The sequence below is a fragment of the Bombus pascuorum genome, chromosome 16, assembly GCF_905332965.1.
Source record: "Bombus pascuorum chromosome 16, iyBomPasc1.1, whole genome shotgun sequence".
NCBI classification, from domain to species: domain Eukaryota; kingdom Metazoa; phylum Arthropoda; class Insecta; order Hymenoptera; family Apidae; genus Bombus; species Bombus pascuorum.
Genome location: NC_083503.1, coordinates 201,043 through 213,400, shown reverse-complemented (window position 1 = coordinate 213,400; position 12,358 = coordinate 201,043). Strand labels below are relative to the sequence as shown.

At 27.3% G+C, this 12,358-nt stretch overlaps 2 protein-coding genes and 1 long non-coding RNA gene across 4 annotated transcripts; 2 read left to right on the top strand and 1 right to left on the bottom strand.

Annotated features, from left to right (window-relative positions):
- The first annotated feature begins 1,134 nt into the window (after positions 1–1,134).
- Positions 1,135–4,065, top strand: LOC132915070 (ribonuclease Z, mitochondrial). The gene is made up of 6 exons (XM_060974707.1): positions 1,135–1,297; positions 1,404–2,115; positions 2,366–2,688; positions 2,786–3,184; positions 3,280–3,623; positions 3,709–4,065. Exons 1-6 carry the CDS (start codon positions 1,142–1,144, stop codon positions 4,055–4,057), a joined length of 2,283 nt encoding a protein of 760 aa, XP_060830690.1. The 5' UTR covers positions 1,135–1,141; the 3' UTR covers positions 4,058–4,065.
- Positions 4,066–4,428: 363 nt separating this feature from the next.
- Positions 4,429–11,986, bottom strand: LOC132915071 (protein singed). 2 transcript variants are annotated; one of them, XM_060974709.1, is made up of 8 exons: positions 11,805–11,986; positions 9,693–9,835; positions 9,113–9,356; positions 8,748–8,881; positions 7,696–7,985; positions 7,222–7,382; positions 6,532–7,002; positions 4,429–6,286 (listed from the first exon to the last, which is right to left on the bottom strand). In XM_060974709.1, exons 2-8 carry the CDS (start codon positions 9,753–9,755, stop codon positions 6,081–6,083), a joined length of 1,569 nt encoding a protein of 522 aa, XP_060830692.1. In that variant the 5' UTR covers positions 9,756–9,835; positions 11,805–11,986; the 3' UTR covers positions 4,429–6,080. The 2 variants fall into 2 exon arrangements, with proteins under 2 accessions (XP_060830692.1, XP_060830691.1); XM_060974708.1 differs by having other exon boundaries at positions 9,693–9,821; positions 11,805–11,985.
- Positions 9,748–10,960, top strand: LOC132915077 (uncharacterized). Its single transcript, XR_009659775.1, has 2 exons — positions 9,748–9,866; positions 10,492–10,960. It is a non-coding gene; the product is annotated as an uncharacterized LOC132915077 (long non-coding RNA).
- Positions 11,987–12,358: the final 372 nt, after the last annotated feature.

The window sequence follows — 12,358 nt, the reverse complement described above, 5'->3', positions numbered from 1 at the left end:
TCCAAAATAAATTAAAAATTATTACATCTTAATATAAAATGTTTGTGTATGTGTGTCTGTGTCTCTGTGTCTGTGTCTGTGTCTGTTATATATTCTAAATATAATATTTGAAGCAGCAAAATTAATATTAATGAATTTATATAATACATATATTGTATATATACATATATAGCAAATTTTGATTCCTAGAATTCCTTGTGCTTATAGATCACACCGATAAAATAAACAGCATTGAAGCTAAACTATCGTCAGTTGGAACCGATCAATTATTCGTTTGAATAATGGAGAATAACATTTTGTATAATTTTCATTTTCCTTTAATAGAATTGATTACAATGAATGTTTCTAAAACAAAATTTAAAAAGTTATTTATTTATATAATTATTGTTCTGAATAATCTTCTTTTTTTATTAGTTATTAGTGGGGATAATTTTATAAGCATTTTATTAGCATATAAAATATAGAATACAAATATATAAGTATAATACATATATAATATATAACATGCATATTATTGTACTTTAACGGAAATATAATGTGCAAATACATATATGATTTATTACGCAAATGTGATAAGAGTAATGTAGCATTTATTTTTGATTAACGTAACATAAATTATCTTCTTTAATCGAAATGTTTTAAAATATTAATTGCTAAAATCTTCTTTAATTGGTAGAAATGCGGAGGCATCTTACACCAATGCGCTCCTATATCTAACACGTGAATATACATGCGTATAACACATTCAATAGCAAATCGTAGTATTATTCTCGTTTTTTATGTATTTTCATTATGCATAATTAGTTTTATTTTAATAAAATATATCTGAAACTTAACAATGGATAATCTCACAAGTGACAGATTTTTGTAGGTTTATGTACAATGTGATTTTATAATTTGCAAATAATGAGGTTAAGTATAAAATATAATAATAAAGAACTGTTTATTAGAATTAAAATTAGCACATTTTGTATTTTTTAATTGAATTGTTTACCGCATTATTTAATATTGACAATTAAATTTTTTTTTTTCATTACTATAGCTAATAGTCCAGTGTAAAATATACACGTGCCAAGAATTATCATCAGTAATTTTCATTGAACATACATGTTAATGTAAATAAATAGATTTTTGTTTCGTAATGTTACAATTCAAACCGTGTCTTTTCAAATGCATTGCTAGAAATATGAACTCGCATGGTGCATCATCAAATAACAGTTCTCAAGTACTGAATTTATTAGCAATGCAGATAAAGAAGAAAAAAAAACCCGTCCTGCATTTTAATGCAAAGTTAAAGGTATGTAAAACACTTATGGATAAAATGAATGAACGTTAAATAAATTAGTTCCATATTAAAACGTAGTAATGTTGATAATGATTTTAAAATTAATATTTTAAAACAGGTAATTGGTAGTGGGGCAGCTGGATCCCCATCTTGTATATATTTTTTAAGTGATCAGAATAATTACATATTTAATTGTGGAGAAGGTACTCAACGCTTAAGTCAAGAACATCATTGTAAATTATCCAAAGTAGGAAATATATTTTTAACATATTTTTCTTGGAAAAATCTTGGAGGTATTCCAGGTTATCTTTTAACAGCACAAGCCAATGGTGTAACAGAAATAAATATTCATTGCCCAGAAGGATTTGATGACTTTATAGAAACAATTAAATCATTTGTGCATTTATCAGCTTTAAAAATTACTTATCCCTTAATCGATGAATCTAAACAATATGAAGATCATATAATGAGAGTTTCATATGTACCTATAACAAAATTTTTAAAAGATACTAAAGAAAGTTCTACAGATTTGGTAGATAAAGAATATAATATAAATGCAAATCATAAGAGAGTTGTAGATGAAGAAATGAACAAACAAAACGCTAAAACAGAAAAGAAAATGAAAAACACTCCACATTTAATATGTTATATTTGTGAGGTCCATCCACGACGTGGAAGATTATTAATAGATAAATGTATAGATTTTGGTGTACCACCTGGACCACTTTTAAGTTTGTTAAAGCATAGAATGGATATTACTAAACCAGATGGGACTGTTGTTCAAAGTAAAGATGTATTAGAACCAGACAGTCCTAAAACCACCTTTATAGGTACTTTTGAAAATATATAACCATATCTCTAGTGTATACACAGTTTAAATATTATCTAACATATATTAAATTATTAACTTACTTCTTCAGTTTTTAATAATTTGTAATATTTATAAATAATTAAAAAGTGTTTTCTAGAAAGCAAAGATAATTTTAGATATCTGTTATAACTGCATCTAATTAATGTGTCAAATTATGATTTTTTCTACTACTAAAAAATTTTAAATATATTCTTAAAAACTATTTCTAGTTGTAGAATGTCCGACGGAAGAATATTTGGATCCCATTCTAAATCATCCTGCTTTCTTAAAATATCAACAGACAGAATCAACAAAAGAAGAAGAACATGAAGTATTTTGCATATTTCATTTTACTCCTGAAAACATTTTCACTACTCAACAATATCAAGATTGGTTAAAAAAATTTTCCTCAAATACTGAACACATAGTTTTAAACAATGAGAATACTTGTATGGGCAGCGAAGCTGTTTATAAAAATCAATATTTATTAAATATGTTGCATCCTGAAATATTTCCTGTATTAAATAAGGATTGTTTTGAAAAAGATAAAGCAGTAAGTTATATTAATAATGTTATTTATTTATTTAGCTTAAAGAATAATATATCAAGAATTTTATATGATTAAATACTTGGAAAATTTTTTATTTCAGACTCAAAGTAATAATATCCATCGTGCAAGATCAGCACAGACATTAGAAATACGTCCAGTACCAAAATGTTTATTTAATGATGAAATTTACAAAGAGCCAAAGACATATATCGACGAAGTTTCACAAATTTCTGACTTTACAAGTGTTTTAAAAGAATTAAAAACAATTATTAACAAAAAATCAGCAGAACTTAATTTAGATACTATTTCGGATTATCCACGAATTGTGATGTTAGGTACTGGTTGTAGTATACCAAATAAGGTTAGAAATACAAGCAGTATTCTTTTACGAATTAATAAGGATTGTAGCATTTTATTGGACTGTGGAGAAGGTACCCTCGGCCAAATTATTAGGTTTTTTGGAACTTCAGAAAGTCTCAACGTTTTACGTACTATTAAGGTATATTATTTATACTTTAAAATGATAATTAATAGAAACTTATCTGTCTAATATGTATACTTTCTGACAAAAGATACAATTCTTTCTTTTTTTAGGCTATTTATATATCACACATACATGCAGATCACCATTTAGGACTTACTGGTTTGCTTTTAAAAAGGAAAGAGGTCACAGATGAAATGTTGTATTTGATAGCACCAAAGTGTATGACCCCTTGGTTGGATTATTATAATGGCCAATTTGAATCTGTTGTACAGCAATATATTTTTATCCGCAGTAGTGATTTTTATTTAGACTTTCATAAGTTAACAAAATTTGCTGAAACTGCACTTTACAATAAATTAAATGTTAATAAAATTGACACAATTCATGTTGCTCATTGTAAGGAAGCATATGGTATTTCTATCACTCTTCAAGATAACAAAAAAATCGTTTATAGGTAAGATAAGTAAAATGCTGGTTATAAAATTAATTAATATGATATATCAACAATTTTATAAACAGAATCCTATGCTTTATTTCAGCGGTGATACTTTATTTTGTCGAAATCTTGTAAAATTAGGAGAAAATTGTGATTTATTAATTCATGAAGCAACCATGGAAAACGGTCTTGAAGCATTAGCAAAAAGTAAATTGCATTCAACTACTTCTGAAGCGATAAAAGCTGGAAAGTTTATGAATGCAAAATTCATCTTACTAACGCACTTTAGTCAACGTTATTCAAAGATTCCTTTTATTCCGGACAAAGAAGCAAATGTTGGAATTGCTTATGATAATATGGAGTTTAGATTGCCGCAATTATCATTGTTGCCTCTTTTCTATCCATGTATAAAAATAATGTTTAATGAATATAACAAAGTATTGGATGAATAAACACTAAATACTATAAATTCTTCTTCTACTTGTGAAAATCTTAAACGAAACATGTTCATTACCAACATTGCATGTACACACGTATATGACGTTTTAAAATTAATTTTAAGCTGCGAAATAAATTAGTATATAATTTATACATGGTTAAAAAGTACAAGTTACTATTTAAAATAAATGTATATTTATATTATTAAATATATTGCACAAGAGTACTAAAAACAAAACATGATTTGTTAAATCAAATAAATTTTTCTTAAATCAATCAAAAATCAATCAATCGAGCAAAATATTTTATTACTATATTATTGGAGTTGTTTGAAAGGTTACAATCCTGGAAAGATGGTGATGTTTGAAAAATTTTAATAAACAAATGTTTAATAGCAGAATTTATTGCTTACATAATGCATTTAGTTTATCCCGCTTTCCTCAGTACGATAAATAACGTAAATTACAGGTAATATCGCTGAAATAACGACCTTAATATCAACCTTGTTTGTGTATAAAAAAATAGAGAGCAGATAAAAAAGGTATTATATAAAAGGTAAAAAGCATATCGAAAAATAATTTTTCTTTTTTTTGTCGAATATCAATAATATTAATACATATTAAACATATTGAAACTCGACAAAGTAAAGAAAAATCTTACTTATAAGCTAATCGATAAATTACACGCCCACAGAACTAATACTAATCGATATATAAAATTTATGGTTTTAATGTTTCCTAAGCGGGCTATGACTTAACTTTTTTTCGTAGAAATAGCTGTAAAAATGTTTTGACCATTGCACAGCTCACGGAATGTGAATTTCTTATACAGAAAAAGCGTGACCTCAAATTATACAGATTAATTCGATTATTGCATCGATTTCTTCAAAGACATTGTACACTAGATAGCAAGTTTACATTAGTGACATACTTGTGCGTTTATGTTAGTAGTGTATGGTTCAATAATGAAAAGGAAATATGTTTATTATATGGAATGATTACTTTTATCAACTGAAACACTATATATATTACTTATTGACAATCTTCGAAATATGCTGTCTAGTGTATGAATCGCTTTATAGGAATTCAACATTAGTTAGTTATTACTGATATGAATATATTAATATGAAGACTAGAAAGCAGAATTTTTTTAAATACTTAAATGATCGGTCAAGTTCTTCATATTGTTTACTTTACTTTTGAAAAGGAAATTATTAGCAAGGTATTTCTCAATGATTACACAGTGAAGCTACCAATTAAAAGAAGTTGTAAAATGTCAAAACTATCGTTACATTAACAAATGATATAAGAAATTTTTTTATTAGTTTCAATTAAAGATACTGTGATTGAAAGAGTAAGGAAGTTTAATATATACATAATAACGTTCTTACATAAAATTACCGATCAGTTAAGTATTAAATATTGAAAAATAAATAATATTGCAAACAATACATTAAATCAAAGAAAGTAAGTTTTAATTTACATGATCAAATATTATTCAATTACTCTATGATCGAAGGACAGTAAATCATGTTAAATTTTTCTTTAAATTATTAAAGTACGATGTAATAACCGCTAATTATTCTGTAAACATGCGAATGATCAGTCTTATACGGTATTTTATGAATAGGAAAATTCGTAGTTAGAAGTATAAAAAAATCGTAAAAAATTAATTTGACGATGTACTTCTAATTAAGTACTCGGTAGGAGCTCTTCCCGTACTTGTAAATATTAGATTAGATTACACTCGAAGCTATAAAAAGGGCAATGGATTTTAGCTATGTTCTTTTAAACCTATACTTTGCGTTATTTTTTAATTCTTTTCATTTCTCATACTAAAACATACGAGCATAAAAAATAGAAGTTGTTTAACCCTGTAACAAAGTCCTTGGCCTAAATTGCTTATTTTTTCTTCAACCTTTTCATGAAAAATTAGAATATCTATATCTACTAAATATAACTTCTTTAAATGTATAAAGAGTGAATTGATTGAATAAAATTTTAAAAGAACATAGCATAGACATGATCGTTTAGTTGATTAAAATTCCCACTTTGTAGCAGATTCATAATCTGTTTCACCAAGACGCAACGCTCCATTCTTTCCTGCAGTAAGATATCTTCCATCGCTATGTTTAATACAAATACGAGAAGGTTCTCGTAATTCTAGATAGAATCCATCGGAAGGTATATCAGAATCTACGGTTACGCCTTCGCTATCTGCGTGCCAGTACTTGCCATTTTGACCTGAAATAGAATTTACTTTTCATGAAAAAGTACTTTGTAAGGCCTAATTTTTTAAAAGTCTAGTTGACGTTTGAAATACTATTACATTCTAAAATTAAAATTCTTAATTTTTCGTAATAAAAGAAAATTTCCAGTAAATCTTTAAATTTTATTATTTTTATGCATTATTTAAAACTATGATAACTGTAACTTTTCTATATTGACGCAGATACATTGTTAAGATAATTAATGAATAAGTTTGTTACCTTTAAATCTAACAATTCCACGTTCACATCTTTCTACTCTAATAGTTTCATAGATAGCTTTGTTGCATTCTAATTTTGAACTAGCTGCACTTTTGGGCCCTACAAATCCTTGTTCACAACGTAATACTAAAACAGGTCTGTTCATCAAATAGAAATAATATTTGCTAACATCTGAATCCAATCCGTTTACAGAATCGGCATTAGCATAAAGATGGCCAGAACGCTTGGTTGCTAAAAATTTGCCGTTGTTAGCACGTAGGGCTACTGTACCATCCTCCGATTGCCAAATCAAATCAAACAAAGCATTGGAAGAACGCTTGTGTTCTGATGCCTGAATTCCACCTCCTGCTTCAAGACTCCAGTAACGATCTTGCATGGTACGTACGTACCATCTTTTAGTTACACGATCAAATTCTAACTGGAAAGTTTCATGTCCAGAAATTTCATCTTGATTAGCTGTCACATCAACTCCTGGAATCACGATGAATACTATTATCAAATGAAAAAACTCCTGAGAGTGACATTAATTAGTGATTGTAGTTAATTGATATTAGCCGAATAAATTGAAATCTATAATTAAAAGAATATATACTTGCTTAATTTAATAATAACTATTAAGGAATACAATTTAGTAATTGAGTATTATAAACCAATCAAATGAGACAATTAGGCCATATAAATAGAAAGTACCTTGTTTTACAGATACATATCGTTGATTTAAAGCAGCAACAAAAGAGGCTTGTGGTAATGATTCTTCCAAAGAGAACAATTCATCTCTGGTCACAGTTGTTGATCTTGATTTTAGAACAGCCTTACTTCCAATAGGTGCCAAATATGCCCCATACAAATCTCTAATTAATCATAATTTACATTTTTATGCTAGTTATAATCTTTAAGGCAACTAAATAGTCACATAAACTATAAAGATATAACATACATGATGACGGGTAACCAAAATTTATTTGAATAAAAAATATCTTATTTTTATTAATGCATTTTGTTTATGAATCAAAGTGTATATAAATAGTTAAATTATTCTGTCATACCTATATAATAGTTGTAATATAATATAGTATAAGATATAAACAATCCTTTTAGTAATATTTGTGAGGAAATATTTTAACATCAAACTATAATAATAAAAGATGTATTAATAGCTCTAACCTAAGTGCAAGTAATCCAGCATGGAATTCAGCAGCATAAAGGCAATCCCGGGTACAAGAATCCAAAAGTTTTCCATCACGCGCTAAATATTTATTGTTACAAGTATGTAGAGCATAGTGACCACCTTCAAATTTGGAATGTTCTTCACCATCATCTTCTATCGAAGCAGGACGAAATTCTAAAGTAAAAAGTGTATCTTCACCCCATGGAACTGGTGCATCTACATGAATTTCATCTTGCGTTGCACTTAAGTGAGCAAACCGTTTTCTTCCAGCAGATTTTAAATTTACCTAAAACATATTTATATAATAAATTAAAATTAATTTGAAATACATTTTAAAATAATGTAATATATACTCTTTTATGATAATATGCATAAAAAAGGGCAAAACTCTTATTAAGTATTGATGAAAATTAAGTTAATTTTTATAGATATATTTAATCTAATATACAATATTATGATAGAATATTAATAAACATTATCATTTCTCTTAACTATAAGAGATACTTTTCACATATTTATGATTTTAATTTGATTTAAAAAAAAAAAAGAAATTTGATTTCTAAAAAAATTATTGCAATATCAAAATCACTTCATTCTCTATAAGATTTTTAAGAATCTATAAAAACATATTATGTTAATGACCATCAATTTGCGCATTTAGTAAATACATTTATATTCACTAATCTTTCTATTTGCATCTGTTTTCGAATATTTGAAAATCTTTGTCATCTAGCTCGATCATGTCATGCGATGGCATGTGGTATTATACGTTATTGGATTTTGACTTTATATATTACGTTACAATGATAACAATATGTTGTTCCATTTAAAAAATATTGACGATCTTAAAATCTTGAAGAATTGAGACAATTTTCTTTCTTTTCTTTGAAACATAATATTTTCTTCTGACACCTTCTCCTATTATCAAAAATAAGTGAAATATCGAGGATGATCAAGTTACGTTATTACTCTATATATTGATAAACATAATTATATTAGTTCTAAGCTTTTAATTTCTGATTCTGTAACATATAAGAAAATTATTTACCTGAGGTCTAGCAGCAAGATGTACCAGCCAATACTCTGCTTCACTGGGGGCTTTGGCCATACATTTAAGTTCATCCTGACTAGAACCCAGGAAATATCCTCTTTGAATATTCTTCAGGGCCCATCTTCCACTTCCTAATAAATTATAATCAATAATTTAATATAAAAATTAATAATAGAAGTTTTTTTAACTTATTTAATATTCCGTAAATATTTTATATAGAACTTTTTTTCAGTACAAATACTTTGCTATTCTATTCCAGTGTGTGCAACCTGCTCTTGCAGATTGTTCCTATTATTAACAAAAACTAAAAATTAATAACAAAAATAAATTATATTATTATGTCAAATAAAAATGTTATATACCATCTGAAGCTAGTTGTATTTGGAAAGCGCAACCGGGATCACTAGGATCTTCTGCTTCACAAGTAACATTTCCAAACTGATCCACAGCTAAGTAACGATCCAAATGGGATCGAAGGAAAACCTGCTGTTCACTACCTTCTAGAGTCCACAATTGTTTTTTCTTTAAACTTGAACCATTTGCGTTAATTTTAAATCCAAAAGTTTCAGCTGTAAGATACTTAAACTTTCCGTTTATTAATCCAACCTACAATAAATTAAATAAATATTTTTAAAAATCAACTTTTAAAATGTCTTATCCAATTGGATTAATTTAATTTAATTGCAATATATATAATTCAATGTTATTTAGTTATTATTAAATTAAAATATTAAAATGAACGTTAGATCTCCTTTTTATCGCTCTTAGTTTATTATTTTAAGTTTCAATTCATGCAAGTTTTAAATTAAATATTCTTTGTAAATGCAAGCTAAAACAATTTCTAAACATTTTAAAACTGAAATAATATATGAAGCATAAACGTATATAATAATATTAATTTTTTAAAACTAATATATATCGTTTTCAGTAATTGATAATTACCGTCCATCCTGATTTTTCGCTTGCATTTTCAGGACCGACATTTTCAGCACCGTTTGCCTGCATTGTTTATTTCAGTGATTCGGTCGCTATACAGAAACACGTGTCGCAAAAACCCTTCGATTGATTCTGCTGTTAAATAGAAACTATGTATGTAATAAATATATAAATAAAAAGGTAATAAATGTTAGAGGATACGCTATTAATACGCTATTAAATTATTTAGAATGAAAATAAGAAACGTTTATAAGTTAATAACACTCGGAAGTATTCAAACATTTATCGCAAAATTTCTTTATGAACATATTATGTGCATTATGTGAAACCTTCTGAAATTTCGTTAGCACTATAACGAAACGCGATTATCGTGATTATAATATTAAAATTTGAAATCAATCCGAAAATGTTTATAGAAGTTAGGTACAAGACATTTATTACAACAAGCAGTTAATGAGTAATTAGTATATACAGATACAAATTAATATACATTAGTAACGGTCTTAAACATGCAGTTAATGTTAAAGATGATCTGACTATAGTTATATTGTGGTTTATTAATACTTTATGAAGTATATGCTTCCAACAGATATCTTGTAACTTCCATATACATTTTCAGATCCGTTCGAAATTTTACCAACGTAATTACGATAGTCGTATCTCGTTACAGTACCAATGAGATTTTAAACTATTTTGTATAATATACGCATAAAACGTTTCTAGAAGTGCTGAAATACTCTCGTGAGCCATTGTATATAGATACAGTGCATCTTACAACGGTACAACCATCCTATTTGTGTTTCAGGATTGAAATTGTTTTACACGAGCATACACATATAACCCTGACCTCCCCGGAAAGATAATCTCTAAAATACAGTTCCCAACTTAGAATATCACTTTTATCCTGAAATTTTGTCCTCTCCTAAAGCATATTTTATTTTCAACCCTCAACTTGGTGACTCATTTGTACGTGTTTCCGTCTGGGTGGGGCCAACTTCTTCTATATGAAAATGTTAACAGTACTGTTTCGTGCTTTATCAATTACTTTTTTTTGTTCATAAGCGAACCTTATTAATTTCTATTGATCGTCTATTTTCTTTAATCGTAAAAGAAGTATGTTGTACTTTTTTGTCCATAAATTCTAACGCTTTTTATTCTATGCTATGACAGTTCTTCAATATCGTTACCTTGATTAGATATTGTAAAGTAAAAGATATGTAATTAAGTATGCGTTAAACGCAAAATGAGTGAAGAAATTATATATAAAGAAAATTGATCTTTTTTCATCATTTAATTTATTTATACCTTTTTCTTTTTTGTTGTTTTATTATCGTAGTAAATATTTATTTAACGAAAATTTGTAGTAAAAATTGTTTCAATTACTACTTACTAAGTAATTACTACAAATGACTAATTTTTGATAATCTTTTTATATCTGCTCGCTATATTATTGGGCGATATAATTACATTCATACAAATATATGTAATATTATATTTTAAAACTAAATTCTTGCTAAATTACTAGCAACAAGAATAGGAAGTATACAAAAAGATATAAGAGTATAAGACTCAAAAATCAGTTAATTAAACCGTAGTGCAAAATCAATAACACGATACGAAAGCCAGAACAATGACTGGCGTTTCATCCACCCAGCTTGACAAAGCTATCTTTAAATTGTAAATTGTAAGTTGTAAATCGATTAAAGTGACAGAATAACAACAAATAATAAAGATCGAAGGTTCAAGTAGAATTATGGAAGAATAAAAAAGAATTAGTCGAATAAATCGAATAAAGTAACATTAAACTGAAAGATTCTAAATAATACTTTGTTTAATAAATATCAAGAAAAATTAGATAGAAAATAAAAAATAATTATTTTTAGAAAGGCAATTAAATACAATGACCAAAGTATAATATACAGTTATTATGCGAATTTCCTTCAATCACCCAATAATCGTTAAATATTAAATAAATAATATGTTTTTACATATCTATAGCTTAAATTCATAATTTTTATTAATAAATATATGATATACATGTATAATAAAGATAATTTAAATAAATTGATTTAAATAAAGCATCATGATTTTGTTGCCAAGTAAATCAAGTATACTCACTAGACAAGAAGGAAGGCAGATATATGTGCAAGTCTTGAGAAAACACTAAAAAACAGACAGAGAAAAGTACCGCAAGAGAGGTACGAGTCACGAGCGACGAATTATATTCGTCACAACAAAGATACCCAGCCAGCAACTGACTTTGGATCGCTTGTTCTTCTCAGTTTGTGTTAAGGATCCTTCAGGAGTTCTTACGCATGCGCAAAATCTGATCCCATCGTCGAATCAGGACTGTCTATAGAACACAATATTTTTGGCGATATCCCAAGATTCTTTCATTCTTTACCCTTATTGTTATATTTATTGATTATATTTATTATGAAAATTACTTGACGTTCTAATATTAATTTATATAATATATGGTACGTATTGGGACTTATCGTGTAGATAAACGAATATTTTCATACAATAAATGTAACAGATAGAGTGTACATCTTTAAGTTCATACGGCCCTGTAAAATTTTACCAGAATATCGCGCGTGCGCCGTTTTAATAAGGGGGTCGTGAACGATATAGGATATAGAAAGAGGAAAAGGTGGGGAATGAGCATACAT